Source organism: Hylobates moloch, unplaced genomic scaffold (assembly GCF_009828535.3).
Source record: "Hylobates moloch isolate HMO894 unplaced genomic scaffold, HMol_V3 SCAFFOLD_14, whole genome shotgun sequence".
Taxonomy (NCBI): Eukaryota; Metazoa; Chordata; class Mammalia; order Primates; family Hylobatidae; genus Hylobates; species Hylobates moloch.
The window spans coordinates 15,074,861-15,096,679 of NW_026652289.1; the positions used below are offsets into that span (position 1 = coordinate 15,074,861).

At 38.6% G+C, this 21,819-nt stretch overlaps 1 protein-coding gene across 1 annotated transcript; it reads left to right on the plus strand.

Moving 5' to 3' along the window:
• Positions 1 to 4,623: 4,623 nt before the first annotated feature.
• On the plus strand, positions 4,624 to 5,284 carry LOC116482186 (keratin-associated protein 19-8). Its single transcript, XM_032175453.2, has one exon. It carries the CDS (start codon positions 4,781 to 4,783, stop codon positions 4,970 to 4,972), a length of 192 nt encoding a protein of 63 aa, XP_032031344.1. The 5' UTR covers positions 4,624 to 4,780; the 3' UTR covers positions 4,973 to 5,284.
• Positions 5,285 to 21,819: the final 16,535 nt, after the last annotated feature.

The following is a 21,819-nucleotide window of genomic DNA, read 5'->3' on the forward strand; positions in this document are numbered from 1 at the left end:
GCCAGCCTGAATGCTCTGACTCTGTGGTCTTCTTTTTCCAGCTGCATTTGTTTTTCTGATGTGATGGAGGTTCTGTTTGCTGTGGCAGTAGGAGAGGTGTTTGGATTCCCTTGAGTGGGAAGAAGCACTTTCTCCTTGGTGTCCAGGCTGAAGACACACTTCCCTTGGTAGAACATCAGGGCTCCGTACATATGATGCCACCAATCAGCCCTCTGGCAGAAGCAGCTCAAGAGTATTACCTTGGGGTCACTTAGCATCCAGGATTTGGGCTATGCTTTTATATCCTAAAACTTAGTATGGCCCATAAATGGAGAAAAAAAATAAAAGTGTGTATCAATGTTTTTATATAAACACAAAATTTCTGCTTATATACATTTAAAAATAGTCTCCTTACATCACTGACCATGTAGACGTGTATATATGTGTATATATATGTGTGTGTATGTATATATGTGTATGTATGTGTGCATATACATGTGTGTATATATGTGTGTGCATATATAGTTAGCTCTGCAAGTATATGTAAGTATATGTGTGTGTACACTCACACACACACATATATATATATCTCGTTAGCTGTGTAAGTCAGCTCAGTTCGGAGAAATGATTTTACCATGAATATCAGATCAGTACTTTTCTCAGGTATAATTTATGCATATTACCAAAACTGCACTAGTGCTACTAAATATATTTTAGAATTTATAATTGTTATGCTGAATAAGTGGAACTCAAAAGGACTTAGATTTTCAGAAGATGACTTACATTTTTCCTTCTACAACTTCCATTAAGAATTATTTTGAAGGCTATTTTTTTCTCTCTTTTTCAATGACATTTCAGGTGCCATACTATTTCCTTTCTCTTTTAGATGAATAAAAACAAAACAAGCTCTCTGATTATTTTAGTCTCAAGAATGGTTTCAGTTCAAGATTGAAAATGTCCAGCTCAGTGATAATCAAACTTCAAAAACTTTCTGAGGCAAAGCTTTCAGACCCCTGTCGGCGTGTACCAGCCATGGCTAAGCCCCAGTTATTAAATATGTTGGAGAGGCCGAGTTAGGAAGGAGAAATGACTTTTTTTTTCTTTCCTATAATCTTATATGAGAAGTGAAGGAAGGAGAAGTGATTTCTTTGGAAAAGGTTTTTTAAGAACCTGGACACCGTCTAGCTGACTGCCACAGAAAGTGTCTCTTAGGCTTTCTCCTGTACTGAAATATATTACTTTTAACAACTCTTGTGCAAGAAAGAGTTGGGCTTCACCTTTCCTCTGTAAACCTGTAAACCAGCAGTGGTAAGAGAGGCAGGGTGGACCTTTCCCTTAAGCATCGGTCTCAGCTCTAGGCTGCTCTGACTCTTCTGGGGTTAAAACAGGGAGTAGGGGAGAGACACATGCCTCTGACAATCTGGCAAGAGGGTTCCCTGAATTGTGGATCTTTCGGAGCTGACTCTTGCACTCATGGGCCTCTCATCAGTGCTGTGGTATAACAGTCCCTCTAGTGGACTGCTCACATCCTCCCTCACTTTCTGCATCTCATGGGACCATCCAAATTGCTTTGGCTGAGGTTGCTTCACTCTCTTGACCAGGATCCCTTTGAAATCAACTCAGTGGTATTCCCACCCCAGATTCCTATCTGGTAGCCGGGAACCATGTGTCTTTGAAGCTGAGGGCACAGTTACTCTGAAACTCAGCCTTGGCTCATTGCCATGGACCGTTCAGCCTCGTCTCTCACCTGTAGTCACTTTCCCAGCCCTGAGTCAGCAGTTGGCTGTGTCTTCCAAATTCAAGGGATACAGTACACTTCCGTGGAAGTTGGCTAGAAAATGTCCAGGTTCTTGAAAAACATTTCCAAAGAAATCTCTTCCCCTTCCTAATGCTTGGCCTCTCCAGCGTATTTCATGACTGGAGATAGGAGCTTAGTGTAACTGGCCAATGGATTCTTGCCCGCTGACTAGACAGAGCCGATTTACCAAGATGGGGGAATTGCAATAAAGAATTTAATTCTCACAGAGCCAGCTGTGTGGGAGACTGGAGTTTTATTATTACTCAAATCAGTCTCCCTGAAAATTTGAGGATCAGGGTTTTCAAGGATAATTTGGTGGGTAGGGGATCGGGAAGTGGGGAGTACTGAGTGGTTGGGTCAGGATGAAATCAGCAGGTTGAAGTGGGTTTTCTTGCTGTCTTCTGTTTCTGGGTGGGATTGCAGAACTGGTTGAGCCAGATTACTTGTCTGGGTGGCATCCCTTGGTGCATCAGAAGGCAAAGTCTGCAAAATATTTCAAGTGCTGAACTTAGGTTTTACGACAGTGATGTTATCCCCAGGGGCAACTTGGGAAGGTTGAGAATCTTGCAGCTGGAGCCTCTGGTGGCATGACTCTGAAGCCATACCTTCTAATCTTTTTTTTTTTTTTTTTTTTGAGATGGAGTCTTGCTCTGCCGCCCAGGCTGGAGTGCAGTGGCACAATCTTGGCTCACTGCAACCTCTGCCTCCTGGGTTCAAGCAATTCTCCTATCTCAGCCTCCCAAGTAGCTGGGACTACAGATTCCCGCCACCATGCCCGGCTAATTTTTGTATTTTTAGTAGAGACGGGGTTTCACCATATTGGTCAGGCTGGTCTCAAACTCCTGACCTCAGGTGAGCCACCGCACCTGGCTTCTAATCTTATAGTTCATTTGTTAGTCCTGCAAAGGTAGACTAGTCCTCATGCAAGAAGGGGTTCATCTCAGGAAAGGGCTGTTATCATCTTAGTTTTGAAGTTAAGCTATAAACTAAATTCCTCCCAAAGTTAGTTTGGCCTACACCCAGGAATGAACAAGGACAGCTTACAGGTTAGAAGCAAGAAGGAGTCAGTTAGATCAGATCTCTTTCACTGTTATAATTTTCTCGTTGAAATTATCACAAAGGTGGTTTCAATTAGTTGCAGACTGTGGATCTAGGTTTCTGTAGCTCCCTTTGCAAGTCCTTCTTAGGTAGATTACCACCTCTCTTTGGGACGTGAGAGCTGTTGTCACTGATGATACAGGTTCTCAGCTAAAACTAAGAGTCCCATTTACATCTTGTTTTGCTTTAATATTTATCTCTTAGTGAATACATATACTTTTAACTCTAAGACAAGAAAGAGCTGGGCTTCAACTTTCCACTTCAAAACTTTTGAACCTATTTTTGTTCCCCCCTCTCAGTTTTACATCTCTTGAACAATCAGTGCAACAAGCATCTCGTTTGTAATCTCCTTGAGAATAAGTGGATGTGACTTTCAGTTTCCACTTGCTAATTTTAGTCCTTTGAGTTCTGGCCCAAAGGAAAGGAACAGACCAATCAGCATATAGATCAAAAATCGAAATGAGAAAGCTCACCAGCTGAGAAAGCAAAGGAGAGTTTTCATTCTTCTGTTGTGATAATACAATATTTCTTGCTTTTGCCTTTGTTGTGCAACATCTGTAAAAATGTGATGATGAAAAAAAACAGGTGAAAGTGAATGATTTAGGTTCTAGTCTGGGTTTTGTCACTCACTGGGTGATGTGACCAATCTTCTCCAATTGTGTTTCATCATCTGTAAAATAAGAGGGTTACACCAGTTCCGATATTATATTATTCTATCTGAAGTGATTATTAATAGTATATAGAATAATTGTACTGCTTATGTGCTTGAAATTGGTTTTGATACAATGGCTAAGTAGCAGTGATTCTGACCCTTATGAACACTTCAGCGGGCTTCATTCTTCAAAAAGAAAATGTCATATTTAAGTATTTTTAATTTTATGTATTTCTGTAAATTATAGTTTAATTAAGGTTTCCTTAGAGAGCAGAAGATGGAATCCCAGAATTTGGAAAACAGCTTTTTAAAACCTCTTTGCTGATTGTGTTAGGAATTTAGTAAGGCAAAGAAGGCTTCCTGCCTACCTGTGGCTGTGGAGTCAGATGGGTGGCTCCAATACTCGGATGTTAATCTCTTTAGAAGATTATTTTTTAAAAAGAAGAAGATTACAAAGATGAAGAATATGGTATTACTTTGCAAAAATCACACCCACAGCTCTTGCCCCTAGTGTTATTTCCTATATAAACATTGAATAATGAAAAAGTCTTGCAGTAAGAGCTAAGAGCCATCAAAAGTTTCATAAACAACATTGAGTTAAAAGGGTAGTAATGTGTAAGGAAATAAAATTTTTCCATTTGGGTTTTTTCTCTCTCTTAAAAAAATAAATGTGATCCTGTTGTGCTATCAGCTACATTTTGTTGGATTTATACAGTAAGTGTACCTCTTCTGTTACTTCACTAACTTAAATAACAAAGATGAAGGGGAAAAACTCATGGGATTGGGAAGGGCAGTTCTTATTTACAGTTGTATCTCTAGCTCTGAGCATAGTGCCTGGGATACGTTAGTTGGGCATTAAATATTTGTGAAAGGAATACATTAAGAATCGGATACTGGGAAGGGGCTGTGATGAAAGAACAATTTTAGGTGACAAAATTGGAGCTGATTGCTGCTCTTATGTCTGATTATAGAGCTTTAACTATGATGGTCAAAGCAAGAGGGCTTTGAAGACAGCATAATCATCCTGTGGAATCCAAACTGCACAGAAATCGAATGAAAACATCTTTAATTAGTGTCAGGAATTGTCCTACAGTTTTAAGATGAGTGAGATTTTTTTCATGCAGTTGAGTCTATGCCATGAGAAGTCTACCCCACTAATCACTGAGGATGTATAAAAGTCCCAGGGAAGCTGGTGATAGTTGTACTCAGGAAACTTGCCCTTGACCTCCAAACACATCTACGGTTGCTGAACCATGAGCTACTACAGAAGCTATTATGGAGGCCTGGGCTATGGCTATGGAGGCTTTGGTGGCCGGGGCTATGGCTATGGCTGCGGCTGTGGCAGCTTCCGCAGGTTGGGCTATGGCTGTGGCTACAGAGGCTATGGATTCAGCTCCTGCCGACCATTATACTACGGAGGATATGGATTCTCTACCTTCTACTGAAGAGTGAACTCATTCTTTGGATCACTAGAATCTGTCTATCATCCTGACTTAATTCTCCTTTCAGGTCTTTTTACCCCCTCTGTCAATTGCGCAGTCATTTTCTTGATAAACCAGACAAAGCAGCAAAGGGTGCCTTGTGAACTCTTCAAAGTCAAGACCCAATTCTGGCAACAAACACAACAGAATCAGTGGCAGCAGCAAGGGGAACCTGTAGAACGACCTAGAATCCCACCTTTCAAGCTGTGAATCCCTCTCTTCCCTTATTAATATATCAACATGGCACCAACTCTTCTATTTTAATAAACTAATTTTAATAGTAGAGCAAATTTAGTTTATTTTATTTTTTTTCTGTTTTACTGTGGTAAGAACACTTAACATGAGATCTACCCTCCTAACAACTTTTTGAGTCAACCATGCATTATTGTCGACTACAGGTACAATACTGTATAGCTAATCTCTAAGGTCCGTTCACCTTGCCTGACTGAAACTTCAGCCTCTTTGTCAGTAACTCCCTATTGCTCCCTTCACCCAGCCCCTGGTAACTGCCATTCTACTCTTGGATTCTACAAATTTCACTCTTTTGGATGCCTCATGTAAAGTGGAATTGGGCAGTTATTTGTCTTTCTGTGGCTGGTATATCTCGCTTGGTTTCATTTCTATTGATTCGTTTCACAGAACCAGACCCAAGCTTCCAGGGTCTGTGTGTGTGCATTCACCATTGTATATTCTGTGGTCATGACAATACCTGGCATGTATAAGGCAGTCAAGAATATTTGTGGATTAAGAAACTTGCTCATCAGTGTTATAATATAAAATCATTTTTAATCTGTCCAGTAGTTTGGGGATAATTTGGGGTTAATGGTGTTCTTTTATAGCTCTCCACCCTCTTCTCATCCGATTTCCTCTTATACACACACATACTCACACACTCTGATCAAACATCTCTCACCCTGGGTGGAATTTATTTTTGCCCCAGCAGCTGACAAAAAACCTCAACAGTAGCACTCCATAGGTACACCCTTACAGGGTCAGGCAGAATGCCTTGCATTTTGTCAAGAAACATAAATGAAAACTTATTTGCTTTCAAGGCAAGCTACAGATACTTGCCACATAACTGGAAAATGTGCACATTTGGACTTCACCATAAACAACCTAATGTCTATCAATGGTATAATGGAAAAATAAATTGCAGTATAGTCTTACAATGGAATATTACACAGCAATGACAATGGCCAAACTAGAGCTATAGGCAACAACATGGCTGAACCTCATGATCATTACGTGGAGTGAAAGAACCCAGGCATAATAGAATAAATACAGTATGAGTCCATTTATTTAAGTTTTTAGGCAAGAAAAACGAGATTACAGGGTTAGAAGTCAGGATAGTTGTTACCTTTGGGAAGATAGTATTCATGGGAAGGCTCGAGGGGGACTTCTGAGGTGCTGGCAATTTTCCATGTTTTGATCTGGAAGTGGTTACATGGAGGTTCTTTCTAAGTTATTAAATTTATGTTGTATGTATTTTTTCAGCATGTTTGTTATATTTCAATTTAAAGTGGTCTAAAAATTGATAATATTCCATGACTTCAAAAATGCCTTCTAGGAGAAGATAGTTCAGATAGTTCAAATTTTTTTGAGTACCTACTTTGTATTACATGCTGGCTACGACACACGGAAATTTCAAATGAATAGTCCATCGCTTTTGGTGTCAAGAAACTCAAAATACAGCAGCCCATAATGGAGGCATAGGTGGGGAAGGGAGGTCTTTGAGAAGGGAGTGGTGAGTTTCTATTCCAAAATTTAGGAGAAGATTAGGAAAGTTTCTCCTAATGTGTCTAAGCCTCAACTTTAGGATATATACATGTTATTAGTATTGTTAGTCACAAATCTAATCGTATCTGAAAGAATAAGACCTAAAGAAAGTTAAACAGTAACGACAAAGAAAATCAAGTAAAAAACATGAATTAAGAAACTTCTTACCTATGGGTTCCTCTCTTTAGCTTACATAGGAAGTGCATTTTGCTCAATGGACACAGAGTATATTTGCTGAGTGTGCCGTGGGTGATATGAGTAGGAGATGTGTATGATTAACAGAGAAAACAAATCTAGCTCAATATTGACAAAACTTCAAAGGGAATTTTGATGCCTAAAAATTGTTCTGGATGATTTTGAAAATTATATAATAGTCTAAATTATTCTTTCGAATATCGTGAGAAAATTTGTTATGCTGATAGGAAAGATGCAAATATATTAACAAAAATGATGTTTGCCATTCCTTTAATTAATTTATCTACTCTATTAAAATGGTTTGGATAAGTAAAGATATACAGTTACTAATATCCTTTGTGTTTCTCAAAGATATTTTAGGCAACAGTATTCATGATTTTATATAAAGCCTTCAGCATTTCAATAGTGTTGCCTGATGTGTTTGGGATAGCTGATCGGAGATTTAACAAAATTGACGTTGATATCAAACATTCCTCATGCTAATGAATATGTCTGAAAAATGTATATGGAAAAACAATCACTTGAGAACTAGGAGTTACTCATGAAGGTGATAAACATAGTGATCAGCACAAATCTTGGCCAGGCAGTTGCTTTTATAACCCTATTGGCAGCTAGTATCTCCTATTTGACAGAAATAATATACCACATATGAACCTCTCAGTAAATTCAACTTTCCCCAAATGCCTGCTGAGATTTATCTTGCACAGAATGGATTAAACTTTCAAGGCTTAGAAGAAAAATGTACATTCATCCCCAACTCACCAGCTAAATTGAATGCCAAGCTCACATCTTACATGAAAGGAAGCCTTTAAGAACTATTTGGATGACCCACAGAGAGATGACATTCTTTACCCCCCATGATGCCAGGACTGGAGGCTTTAAAAACACCTGTTTGTGCTGGAACCTAATTGGCACTAATCCTATGTGGCAAAATAAGCTGGGGTCTGATAAGGTTCAGAACATTGGTTAGGAATAATTTTTCAGTGTTGCTTAAAATTAGTATTTTTTTATTTTTATTTTATTTTTTGAGACAGGTCTTACTCTGTCACCCAGGCCATAGTGCAGTAGCATGGTCTCGGCTCACTGCAACTTCTGCCTCCTGGGCTCAAGTGATTCTCATGACTCAGCCTCCCGAGTAGCTGGGGAGCATGCACCTCCATGCCCAGCTAATTTTTGTATTTTTGGTAGAGACAGGGTTTCACCATGTTGCCTAGACTGGTCTTGAACCCCTGAGCCTCAAGCAATTCACCTGCCTCAGCCTCCCGAAGTGTTGGGATTACAGGTGTGAGCCACTGCATCCAGCCAAAATTAGTATTTTTAAAATTAAACTTTGGTGACTACTATCTGGGAGGTGCTTGGAAGTAGTAAAACAAAACAAAACAAAATCTCTGTGCATTTTGTAAATGCCCCTGATTTATTGGCTATTATCTATTGTTAGTTGACAGTAAATGATAAATATCTATAAATAAACAAGTAAGTTTTTGCTAGTTCCTCTATAATGACTAATTTGTGATGTAGGTAATTTGAAACAGTTGAATCCCAATTGACTTCGGATCAGGAAATATTTGTGTTTATGATTTGGAATAATGTTTTGGTATTAGTCAGGATAATACAGACTATGCTGCAGTAACAAGTACACCCTTAAATCTCAGGCTTAATCCAGTAAAGTTATTTATGACTCTTGTCTAAGTCTTACTCAGTGAGTCACTTCTCCTTGGAGCTCTCCTATAGTGACTCAGGGATCTGGGCTGCTATGTCTTATAGCTCTGCTATCTCATTGTTCTAGCCACACTAAAGGGAGAGAAGAGAACATAGAGAAAACATGCCTGCCTTTGACTGCTTTGGATGAGATGAAACACATTAGTTCTGCTCCTTTTCCCATTAGCAAGTGTTCAACCTTTTGTCTCTGTGTGCCCCGAAAAGGGAGAATTGGTGGTCTTTCCACAGTTACTTTTCTGGATTGTTTTGCATATCTTAGGGACCCCTTGCTCCATTTCTCTTTTAAATTTATTGTAGCTCAAACATACATATGATGGAGATGTGGAAAGATCAGGGGTAAATTTTCCACACTTGATAGAAAGTTTTTCTAGGCCGATACTTTTTTTGTCACTCTAAAACGGTACAAGCTGCCTTATTGGAACTCCAAGTCTTAAATAAGTATCTAGATTCATATATCTATGTACTTTCATATCATTATATGTTACAGGTATTAAATCTACAAAATATTTGAATTTAAATCTTATAAACATAGCAAAGATGTCTATATTTTCAAAATCGTAGGTTTTAAAAATAAATCTAGAGAGAGAGCACTGAATCCCTCATTAAATGGATGAATTTCATCAGGAGTAACCTTGCCAAATGGTTTAGGGTACATGAGGGTAGGAACTAAAGCTTATCTGATAATTATTAATTTATTTCTTCAGTCTTCCTGTGGCGTCTTCCTGTGTCTCAGCAATTATGATAAAAACATTCAAAGATGTATAGCTCAAAGTCTCTCTTTTCCTTACTCCCATTTCTATCTATGTAACTCAGTTTGTACCATCTTCTTTCTCCACCTGGCCTTAACCATCTGCACCAAGAAAAAAAAATCCCATTTTCATAATAGCATTTTGGCAGGTTAGGACTTTCACTGAAGTTTCAGGGTGGGAGGGGCACAGAGTGTGATGGAAAAATGATCAGGTAAGGCCATTTCCTCCACCGTCTTGCCTTGGAGCCCATTCTTGCCAGCCTAGCTTTGCCCAAGCTCACAGTCTCCATGTGTGACCCATTCATTATGTGAATCTTTAAGAAAGTGATTCTGTTTCTGGATCTCCTTGAGAAAAATCCCTTTCTGCTCTTTTCTTTAGGACCCAGGAAATTTTAGAAACAGACTTTTCTCCATTTTGTCATATTTTATATCTTGTGTACTTCCTAATAAGCTTTCAGGTGATTTACACTAAAACAAAGTATCACATTAAAACCATCAAGCATTAGAGACAAAGGACAAGAGGCAGGGCAACTATGCTATATAACCTAGGCTAAGGGAAAACTGTAATTGAGTTAAGAAAAACCTAGCTCCAAGCTTCCTAGCTGCCAAAGTCATTAGGGAAACTAATTAATCTTCATTTTAGTTGATTGAAATGCTTGCTTTTTTTTTTTAGTTTGCCATGACTCTTCTTAATTTCGGCTGTGTTACCCAATGTTTGGCCCAGCTTTATTTCACTTATCTCTTTAATTTACATTGCTTCTATGTTTTCATTCATTGACCCAAATCAGTTTGAGTAAATTCATTAACACAGTCTCATTGGCCCAAGTCAATGAAAGAAACATTGACAAAACAGGGCCAAATATAGCTTTATAGTATGTTTTGGGAATGACTTTCAATGTTATTCATTCATTCATCTTTCAAATATTTGCAAACACTGGCATGTCTTGGGCACTGTGCAAAGTATATGGGAAGTGGTAGTTGGTACCCCTGCTCCTAAGTAGATTGTAATCTACAGAAAGTGAAGCTTGAGAAGTTTAGCAATTTAATCTGACTTTAAACAGAAACCCACTCAAATTACGGAGCTGGAATTTGAAAGCAAATCAGTCTTCACCAAAACCTATGTTACTGACTTTTATCTGCTACTTTCTTTGTGACAGGCAGAATTTCTACAATGGCCTCCATAAAAATGCCCTGCCCTGATTCATGGGCACTGGGAATAGGATGAGATAACACTATCATAATTGTGTTATGTTACATGGCACATGACCTTGCAATGATCTGGTTAGGTCTGATCTAATCACACGATTTTTTTTTTTTTTTTTTTTGCCCAGGCTGGAGTGCAGTGGCACGATCTCGGCTCACTGCAAGCTCCACCTCCCAGGTTCATGCCATTCTTCTGCCTCAGCCTCCCGAGTAGCTGGGACTACAGGTGCCCACCACCACGCCCAGCTAATTTTTTGTATTTTTAGTAGAGACGGGGTTTCACCATTATCTCGATCTCCTGACCTCGTGATCCGCCCGCCTTGGCCTCCCAAAGTACTGGGATTACAGGCGTGAGCCGCCGCACCTGGCTCATCACGTGATTTCTTAAAAGCAGAACGTTTTCTCTGCTGATAGCAGAAGTCAGAGATTCAAAGCATGGAGGAGATTCAACACATTGTTGTTAACTTTGATGATGGAGTGGACTCCATATGAAGGGATGCAGGTGCTGCTTAGAAGCAGAGAGATGCTCCCACCTAACAGCCAGCAAGTAAATGGGAACCACAGACCTACATCCACAGAGAGCTGAATTCTGTCAACAAACTGAACGAGTTTAGAATTAGATTCTTCTCCAGAACCTCCAGATAAAGGCCCAGACTGGCTGATGCCTTGACTTTGGTTTTGTGAAAATCTAAGCAGAGAACCCAGCCAGGCTTACTGAATTTCTGACCTACAGAACTGTGAGATAATAAAATGTGTTGTTTTAAGCTGCTAAATTTTGGGTATTGTGTTTTGCACCAATAGAAATCTAATACATCCTCTCAGATTAAAAAGAAACCACTAATCCCCTCTCGTTGGGCAATTCATGAATCAGAATAGCTGGGTCTCTTATCTTCTACCCATTTCCCCCATATATTCCTAGGGTTATCATGAGAAAATTCCTTGGAATCCAATCTCAGCTATACTTCCGATTCGCCATTTGAATGACTCTTCACACTCAGCCAGGTGTTCTGGTAACTGTTTCTCTTTGGGGAGCCAGGAATGGCCATTGACCAGTTGGGAAACCAAAGCTCAGAGGAAGCTTATGTAAGGTCATATAGAAAATTGGTGGCAGATCAGCCAGGCGTGGTGGCTCACGCCTGTAATCCCAGCACTTTGGGAGTCTGAGGCAGGCGGATGACCAGGTCAGGAAGATGGAGACCATCCTGGCTAACACGGTGAAACCCCGTCTCTACTAAACGTACAAAAAAAAATTAGCCAGGTGTGGTGGCGGGCATCTGTAGTCCCAGCTACTCGGGAGGCTGAGGCAGGAGAATGGTGTGAACCTGGGAGGCAGAGCTTGCAGTGAGTCTAGATTGTACCACTGCACTCCAGCCTGGGCGACAGAGCAAGACTCTGTCTCAGAAAAAAAAAAAGAAAATTGGCGGTAGATAGATCTGGTTTGTTTAAATGTGTTTTATTTTAAAATTTCTTCTTTCCTTTAGGAAGCAGAGGTCTACTCTTTTGAGCAAGATAATTCTGAAGGTGAATTTAACATTTGATGCAGCTGTAACACGTAGGGAAATACTTTTCTACTCTCATTTTCAGGCTTACTTTATTACCACAGCCTCTTGGGTTTTGCCAGCAAAATGTCTTTTTGTGACCTCAATTATATGCTGTCGATTTGTTTAAGCCACGCTATTTCCACCTCAGTAGTGATCCAACTTGTTGGCATTGGATAGACCCTCACATTCATTGTTATATGAATAGACACTTAAAACCATTTTGATGTAGTAAAAGAAAGTAACTAAATTTAGGTTACTAAAGAAAACTCCTGCTGAAATCTTTGACCCTGAGCTCCAAAGAGCATAGTATAAATGCTGGGTAAACTATTTTTGTCCTCTGCTTTATAAATGAGTTCCTTTGTTTCTTCCATTGAGTACTGTTCAGCACAGCTGCTATTTTTAGAGCCAAAAAAAAAAAAAAAGATGGGAACTGAAAATAAAGAAATAAAACCTTGTCTGAAACACCTAAGTGTGTGAATCATGGCCTGCCTCCTGCATAGACTGTGTGTAGCTGCTAAGTAATTTATGAATGAGGGAGTGTGGACCAGGGATGGCCTCAACAAAAAGAACTAAGACTGATGGATTCTATTTCTAGTTCCAAACTGATGATGAAACGACTTCAGATAAGTCACTTTAACTTCTTTGGGACCTCTACCTGTAAAATAGGAAGAAACTCCTTTTTTTCTTGACAATGATATAAAGACCTGCTTAGCTTCTCACCTTTGCAGACTTCTCATTTAAGGCTTGATTCTCTGAAGCTCCTCCTTTAATATTCAACCCTGTACAACAGCAATGGGATCCATGCTTTTCCTTGGGACAAAGGAACTCAGGACAATAATTCAAATGATTCAGCCTTAGTGCTGGTTCATTTGGAGTATTAGCCCTGGTTGGGTTCTGGCTTTGTTCTGTGTGATCTAGCCCTTTCCTGTGACCTCATTCTGGTAACTGGATCCCCAGATTGTTTTATTACATCTGAGCCTCTCCATTGGTTTTCAATCTGCTATGCCACTTCCTCTGAGACTAAGGTTCTGCAGCTGATCCTTTTTGTCCCTGCTGTCATATTTCAGCCAGAGTATCCAGTCTAGGTAAGGTTTCAACTGTTTGTCCATCTATGCCACACTTCTTCTTTTTTTTTTTTTTTTTTTTTTGAATGGAGTCTCGCTCCGTCGCCCAGGCTGGAGTGCAGTGGTGCAATCTTGGCTCATTGCAAGCTCCACCTCCCGGGTTCACGCCATTCTCCTGCCTCAGCCTCCCGAGTAGCTGGGAGTACAGGCGCCCACCACCATGCCCGGCTAATTTTTTGTATTTTTTTTTTTTTTTTAGTAGGGACAGAGTTTCACCATGTTAGCCAGGATGGTCTCGATCTCCTGACCTCGTGATCTGCCCACCTCAGCCTCCCAAAGTGCTGGGATTACAGGCGTGAGCCACTGCGCCCGGCCATATGCCACTACTTCTTGAAAGACAATCCTTAAAGACAATTCATTAAAAAATTTTAAATTCAATGTTGAGGAAACCCCCAAAATACTTGTAAAATATGCATAAAATATAAAGACTAACGATACAGTGAACATCTGGAGTGTCCCACCTGGTTACCACCACTACCACTACCAAAAAAAAAAAATTATTGTTACCATTGAAGTCCTTGTCCCATTCCCTTTCCTCTATACTCAGCGGAAACCACCCTGGCTGAATTAACTTGTGTTTATCTCTGTCTCTTTCTCTTTTTTTTTTTTTTTTTTGAGACTGAGTCTCGCTCTGTTGCCCAGGCTGGAGTGCAGTGGTGCAGTCTTGGCTCACTGCACGCTCCACCTTCCAGGTTCACACCATTCTCTTGCCTCAGCCTCTCGAATAGCTGGGACTACAGGTGCCCACTACCACGTCCAGCTAATTTTTTGTATTTTTAATAGAGACAGGGTTTCACCATGTTAGCTAGGATGGTCTTGATCTCCTGACCTCGTGATCTGCCCGCCCCGGCCTCCCAAAGTGCTGGTGTTATAGGTGTGAGCCACCACACCCAGCCTCTCTCCCTCTTTTTGTAACTTTAGTTTTCCCAGATGGTATATCCCTAAGTAACATGTTATTTAATGTTGTATATTTTTGAACTTTATATAGATAAATTACAGTGTATGTGTTACGATATTTCCTTTTCTAGTTCAACATTATGTCTCTGAGATACTCCCATGTTTTTACATTTATCTGTAATTTATTAATTGTCACTTCTAGAAGGCAGTGTTTTCATTGCATGACTCTCACATAGTTTATTACCTCTGCTATCCTTGATGAACATTTGGATTTTTCCTATTTTTATTATGAAAAGGACTGCTATGAATATGCACCTGTCTTCTAGAAGAAGCACTTGCTGGTTGATACAGTCTTCAAAGATGCTTGTCTCAATTTATAATCCCACCAGAAGGATAATTCCATATCCTTGCCAACATTAGATTTTGTCAGGCTGTTTAACTTTTGTCAGTCTGGAAGTCATAATATAGTACCTAATTGTGGTTTGAATTTTTATTTTCTTGGCGATTAACAAAACTAAGAATCTTACTTGTATTTTTTTGGTCCTTTGGATTTTCTCTTAACTGAAGAACTGTTTAAATTTTTTGTTTCAGTTTCCTACCAGTCATTTGCTTTTTAAAATGATTTGCAGAAGTTCTTTGCTCAGTTACTGTTTCTTTGTCAGTAACATCTAGGGCAAACTTTTTTTTTTCCAGTTTGTGGGTTGTCTTTTTATATTTCATATCTTTTAGGACCAAAAATCCTTAATTTTAATTTAGCTAATTTATCTCTTTTAAAAAATGACTTGCGTGTTTTGCATCTTAAGACGATTTTCCTGGCCCAGTGTGGTGGCTCCTGCCTGTAATCCCAGAACTTTGTAAGGCCAGTGTGGGAGGATTGCTTGAGGTCAGGAGTGAGACCAGCTTCAGCAACATATTGAGACCCCATATCTACCACAAAAAAAAAAAGACTTTTTTCCTTCTCCTCATATCACAAATATGTTGTCCTATATTTTGACTAAAAGTTGTATAGTTTTGCCTTTCATATTTATGTCTTTAATCTATCTGGAATTTGTTTCTGTGCAAGAGGTTAAAAAGGGCTTTGATTTAATTTTTTCCACACCAATAACAATTGTCTAAGTAATGTTTATTTAAAGTCTATTCTTTTCCCACTGGTGTGCAATGCCAGCTCTGACATAAATCAAGTTGCAAGTCTGTTTCATTGATCCGTTTGCTTTTCCCTATGATAATCCTACAGTGTCATGAATGTAAACATTTTGTAAGAATTCTTGATATCTGGTAAAGCAAGCTTCACTAACTTGTTGTCTTAAAATGTCTTGGTTGTCCTGGCTCAGTGTTCTTCCATATATATTTTGGAAATTTCTTTTGACAAGTTAAATATACACACATACACACAAATTCATTGCAACGTATACTGCAAATGCCTTTAATCTATTATGAATTTGCAGAGAACTGACTTGTTTTATATTGCTGCTTCTAATCCATGGACATGGTATATCTTGTATTTGAAGTCTTTTAATAATTAATATGTCTATCATAGTCTTATGCATGTTTTGCTCAATTTATTGCTAGGAATACACACACATTTGCTATGATTAATCATGATATGGGATTTTAATTGTGTGCACTTGAATTGTATTTGCCTATTCTCAGCACACTTCATCATTTTCATTCCATGCTATGAGAAATCATTAATATTCTCATTTGTGAAGTCTAGATCAGGTCTATTTTCCTGTCTTCCCTCCCACTTTAATTGGATAGTCTTTATTTTTTCTTACTGGTTAATAGACATTACATTAAAAAAATTAAATTATGAATGTACATTTTTGTCATATATAAAGATATAAATATATTTACTGTCCACATAGAGTAAATATCTTTTTCTACTAATGGCTTGCCATTTTACTTTTTATTTCTGAATGAACCATGTATAAGTATATATAATTTTGGCATATATAAAAACACACACACACATGTAAACACGTATATGATTTTTACATTGCTATTTGGAAGATTGGTCTGTAATTTTTCATTCTTATAATGCCCTTGCCAGTTTTTCATACAAAGTGATACTAGCTTTATAAAATGAACTGGGGAGTGTCTCTCCTTTTACTCTTAGAAACTTACCTTTTCAGGAATTAACTTATTCCCAGAGGTGGCTAATCAAACTACATGGAACTAATATTTTCTTTTTAGAGAGTTGTTTCTTACTCAATTCAAAAAAATGTTAATAAGCATATTGTTTTTTAGTTGTTCTCTAGACCATTTTGTAAATTATATTTTTCAATGATCTGCTCATCTGTTTTCATATTTATTAGTACTGTTATTGTCTTTTTAATATGCATAGTATCTATAATTTTGGTTCATGTTCATTCCAATATTATTTATTCTCTGTCTCTCTTTTTTTTAGATTAAACTTGTTAGAGGGCTGTCAGTTTTATTATTTTTTCAAATAACCAAGTTCTCACATCACCATTCCTTTCTATTATGTGTTTGCTTTCCTCTATTATATCCCCTTAGCACTCTTTGGATATATAGATAAATTTTCAGCATATTGACTTTTCTATTATAATCACATTACTTTATAAATTTTACTCTACATACCACTTTACCTTTATATCATGAGTTTTATGGGGCATGTGCTATTTTTGTTATTTCAATTCCTAGTATTTTATAATTTCTCTTGTGATTTCTTCTTTGACCTATGAGTTATTAAATTTGTGCATTTAAATTCCCAAACATATGGGAGTTTTCCTGTATGTTTTTGTCATTATAAGTAACAATTAAATTGACTTTTGGTTGAAAAGTGATCTATATGAGATCAATTATTTGACATGTTTAAAGACTTTAAGAGGTGGTCAGTTTTAAAATCTTTTTAAATATAAATATTCTTCATGTTCTTGAAAATAATGTATTTTGAAGATATAGTGCTCCATATATGCACATAAGATAATGTTTTGGGTAGTATTCAATCTGTATCCTTACCAATTTACTTTCTGTCTGATCTAGTGTCAGAAAAAGTATGTTAAAATATTGTGCTATAATGGTAGAAGTGCCTATTTTTTTTTCTGTACTTCTCTGAATTTTTGTTTTAAATATTTTGAAGCTATGTTATTTACTGCGTTATTGTATCATAACACCTTTGACATTGATGCCTAAGAGAATTGAGTTTATATATATATATAAACTCAGTGTATATAGATATATATATCTCAATATATATAACTCAATATATAGACAGAAAGAATTGAGTTTATATATATTAAATATATACATATATACACACACATATATTGTATATATATTTGGCTAGATTAGGGTTAATTTTCAGTGGACAATCCTCAACTCTGCAAAAGATCTTTCCATTGTCTAGACATTTATATCAATGTACATTTGAGGTATACAAATAAAGCTTAAATAAGTGATATGTGTAAATTATTAGCTTTGTTCTTCGATGGTGGGAAGGGGTTAGGTTTGCGCTTTTGTTGGATTCATTAAATAGGGTTACTATCATTTTTTAAAACATGTGAGGCATTTGCTTGTTCATGACTCTGAGTCCATTTTGTCCTCAGAGGGGAAAAACATGATGCTGGGGACCATGAGTCAAGAATGAAAGAAGGAAAAGAGAAGGAACCGTGGGGTAGGATCCAGTTGGTTTGTAGCAGGACAAGCCACAGACAAAACCCCTCAGACACCGAGTTAAAGAAGGAAGCAGTTTATTTGGCGGGGAGCATTGGCAGGACTCCTGTCTCAATAGCTGAGCTCCCTGAGTGAGCAATTCCTGTCCCTTTTAAGGGCTCACAACTCTTAAGGGGTTGTGTGTGAGAGAGTTGTGATCGATTGAGCAAGCAGGGGGGTGCGTGACTGGGGGCTGCATGCACCGGTAATTAGATAGGAACAAAACAGGACAAGGATTTTCACAGTGCTTTTCTATACAATGTCTGTAATCTATAGATAACATAACCAATTAGGTCAGGGGTCGATCTTTAACTTCCAGGGCCCAGGGTGTGGCGCCGGGCTGTCTGCCTGTGGATTTCATTTCTGCCTTTTAGTTTTTACTTCTTTCTTTGGAGGCAGAAATTGGGCATAAGACAGTATGAGGGGTGGTCTCCTCCCTTAGGTTAATGTCGTAACAGCCTCCTTTCCTTTGAAGCTTCTTGGTTCCTTAAGGATGTAGGAAGAAGACAAGTTTTGAGAAAATTTCACTTTCAAGGGAAATACTATTGCACCAGTTTCAACCATCATTCAAGAAATCCTTAAATAATATTCTACAGGGTGTGGACATGAATAACATTAAGTGTTGGACACCTAGACCAGCATTTTTGAAATCTTAGCTTGGTGGCACCATTTCATAAAGTCCAGGCTACCTTTAATCCTAAACATATTCAGAATGTGATAGCAATTACCCATAGTTTTGAAGATATGAAAAAACAATACATTCTTAAACTGACAGAGCAAAGTTTCTTTGGAAGTGCTTTATCAGGAATGAAAATGATGAAGTGTGCTGAGAATATGCAAATACAATTCAAGTGCACACAATTAAAATCCCAAGATGTGTTTTATGATAAATCATTTCACTGCAGTAGCAAGAATTAGCAATAGGAATTCAAATTGATAATTATGATTATATGATTTTTAGAATAGCTGACAATTTTCCATTTTCATCTACTCTTTGAAATAAAAAGAAGAGTATAATATCTTAAAACCAATCTATAAAAGGCAGATTGTATTTCAAATGTACAGGAAATTATATTTTTCTCCCTGGCAGTCTTCTGTACCTTGAGAAAACCACAAATAGAATTTTTCGAAAAGTCTGGTCCCATGTCCCATCCCCACCTCTCAACCTCAGAATAAACTCTAAAACTTGTTTCAGTTCCAAAAAAATTTCCAATACAGGCCTTAAAGAATGAGAGTAGATGCTCTATGCTCCCATTACAATGCAAATGTCCTATTGGAAGTTAAGCCACTTCTAACCAATCCCTTCGGTGAGCAAGCCCTGAACTGATGGAATCACCATATGATGAACGTGTGTGGAGGGCTGTGTAAGAGGAGGACTGTTAGGATTTTTTTTGATTTAGGCGTTTATCATCAGCTAGGCCATTTCTTGTCTGCTTTCTGTTGCCTGTTCAGCTTGAAGGAATAACTCAAGTTGAGCAGACAATCTTCCAATTCAGAAATCATGTTGATTGCACATGTGATGGCTTTGCAGGGGCTCAGGAGGGAGAGGCAGATGTTAGGATTATCCTTCATCTGTTGGTCCAAGCTTCTTTTAATTTTTAATTTGTTTAGGGTTTAATGAATACAAGAGAAGAAATGTGCATGTTTTCAAATGTAGGTTTCACTATTATTCAGATATAGTGAGGCAAATGGGTCAGTAGATGACTGCCATTGAAAAGATGACTTGTCATAGATTTCAAGCAGGGGGAACTCTGGCAAACATGCCACGCCACAGGGAGTCAGGGCACACAGAGAAGCATCAGCGTTGGTCAGGAGGCAGAGAGAGAGAGGGGAAAACATGGGCAAGACTCTTTACTGTGGTTTCCATGGGAAAGAGCAGGGGAGGCAGGGTAAGCCGGCTTATAATTGGTTCATTTGAATAATTTCAGCAGTTTCTGAGGTGCAGAAGATGTCCTCACTTGTCTAGTACCTGGCTCTGGGGTGATTAGGGCAAAGAAATAATGGCCTAGAGTGTCAGAGCCCAATAAAAGAGGTGGTTGAGAGGCACGGGCTCTCTTGCCTCTCAAGAGATTGGTTGGTTTGCATATGGAAAGCATGCTTGCAAGAGAGTCCTTTACTATTTCTAGTCATTGGGGAAGTGGTGGTGGGAGTCTGTGGCAGGGGGTGACAGTACCTTCAAGATTAGCAAGGCCCCAAGATGTCAAAACATTGGAAATACGTGGTTAATATGGTGTTGTACTAAACAAGTGTCATCCTTCCCGTGGTTGCTTTGTAAGGCTTCGTACAGTTGTCCAAGGTTGACTGGACCCAAGGTAGTCCCATGACCTGGACCAGGGAGACTGCACAGACTGCGTCTTGCTCCTACGCCTCGCTCTGGGTAGCGGATTCTGCCAAAGGCTTTGCTTAAGTCTGCACTTTCCCTCTTTGTGTTTCATCTGTGAAATTTGGACAAGAGCTGCCCTGTCTATTGAGGGTGAATTAGAAAACAGGCACAAAGAGGGATTTAAAGCAAAAGATACTGTACTTTGCAAGTGTAATTCATGATTACTTAATAGAGAAAAGAAGCAGGTACTTCAAAAGAAGCATAAACGGAAAATGAAAACAACATACTACCAACAATGAAATAAAATCAGTCTTTTTTAGTTTCTGATTTAAAGCATACATAGTAGGCATGGGTTTCATTTAGCATTCCCAGACTCAGAATAATGGCTCTATGTTGAGGCAATTCAGAGAATCTGGCAATCCTGTAACTCTGTTGAGATGTTGGCCAATTCTATTGCAGTCCTTAGTCAAATTTTCGCAGTGCAGTATCTGTGTGCTCTTGTCTATATCTTTTCAAGTGAGAGTTGGGAAGTTCCCCTCATGCCCTTGAGCATTTCAGGTTCCCTCGAAACAGCTTCCACAATATTGTTTTCCTTTATGTCAGGTACAAAATCCTAGAGAGATCCTGATTATCCGATTTGCCAATCCAATGTTAAAAAACAAGAAAAAAAATAGAAAAAAAAAGCTTTCTCTTGGCTAGGGATCCTCCATGCAAGCTTGATTTATTTCCCTATGCGCCTGGTGTATAACTAGTTAGTAGCTGCCCAGTGTCCCAGATTTTAAAATAGATGGTAGTGAGGCTTTCTATAAGATTATTGCAGTTCCCAAGAAGCAAATGTAAACAAGGCATAGAGATGATTGCATTTGTGTTTTGAGGACCTCAGCAAGCAGAGACAATTGAAATATACCATCAACAGGAAGGAAAAAGAGTGTGCATTTATAAAGCAGGATTAGAAATGAGTTTCCTGAATAAAAGACAGGAAGCTGAGAACACTTGTATTCAAATGCCATCTCTGTTGAGAATATGCCTGTTGTTCTTATTTATTATTCAAAAAGTAGAATACACCATCTCGTTCTGTAAGAAGGTCACAGGCACCAGTCAACTGATGACACTGAAACTCTCAGAAGCTTCAAATTTCTGTAGAAATGCAAAATAGTGCTCTTCCGTGGAGATGGTAAAATCATGATGTTTGCCAATTCCCCAGCTTTAAGTGTACACTTTGCACTTTAATCGCAAGAACAATATTGCTCAGTGAAAGGTATTATTCTCAGTAAATAGAGAAACTTGAAACATAAGAACCAATGATGAGGCTGGGTGCTGTTATCCCAGCACTTTGGGAGGCTGAGCTGGGAGGACTGCTTGAGGCCAGGAGTTCAAGAGCAGCCTGGGTACCATAGTGAGACCACCATCTCTAAAAAAAAAAAAATTTAAAAATTAGCTGGGCATTGTGATGCTGCCTGTAGTCACGGCTATTTGGGAGGTTGAAGTGGGAGGATTGCTTGAGCCTAGGCATTTGAGGCAGCAGTGAGCCACAATCCTGCCACTGCACCCCAGCCTGGGTGACAGAGTGAGACCCTGTGTCAAAACACAACAAAAACCAATGATGAGAT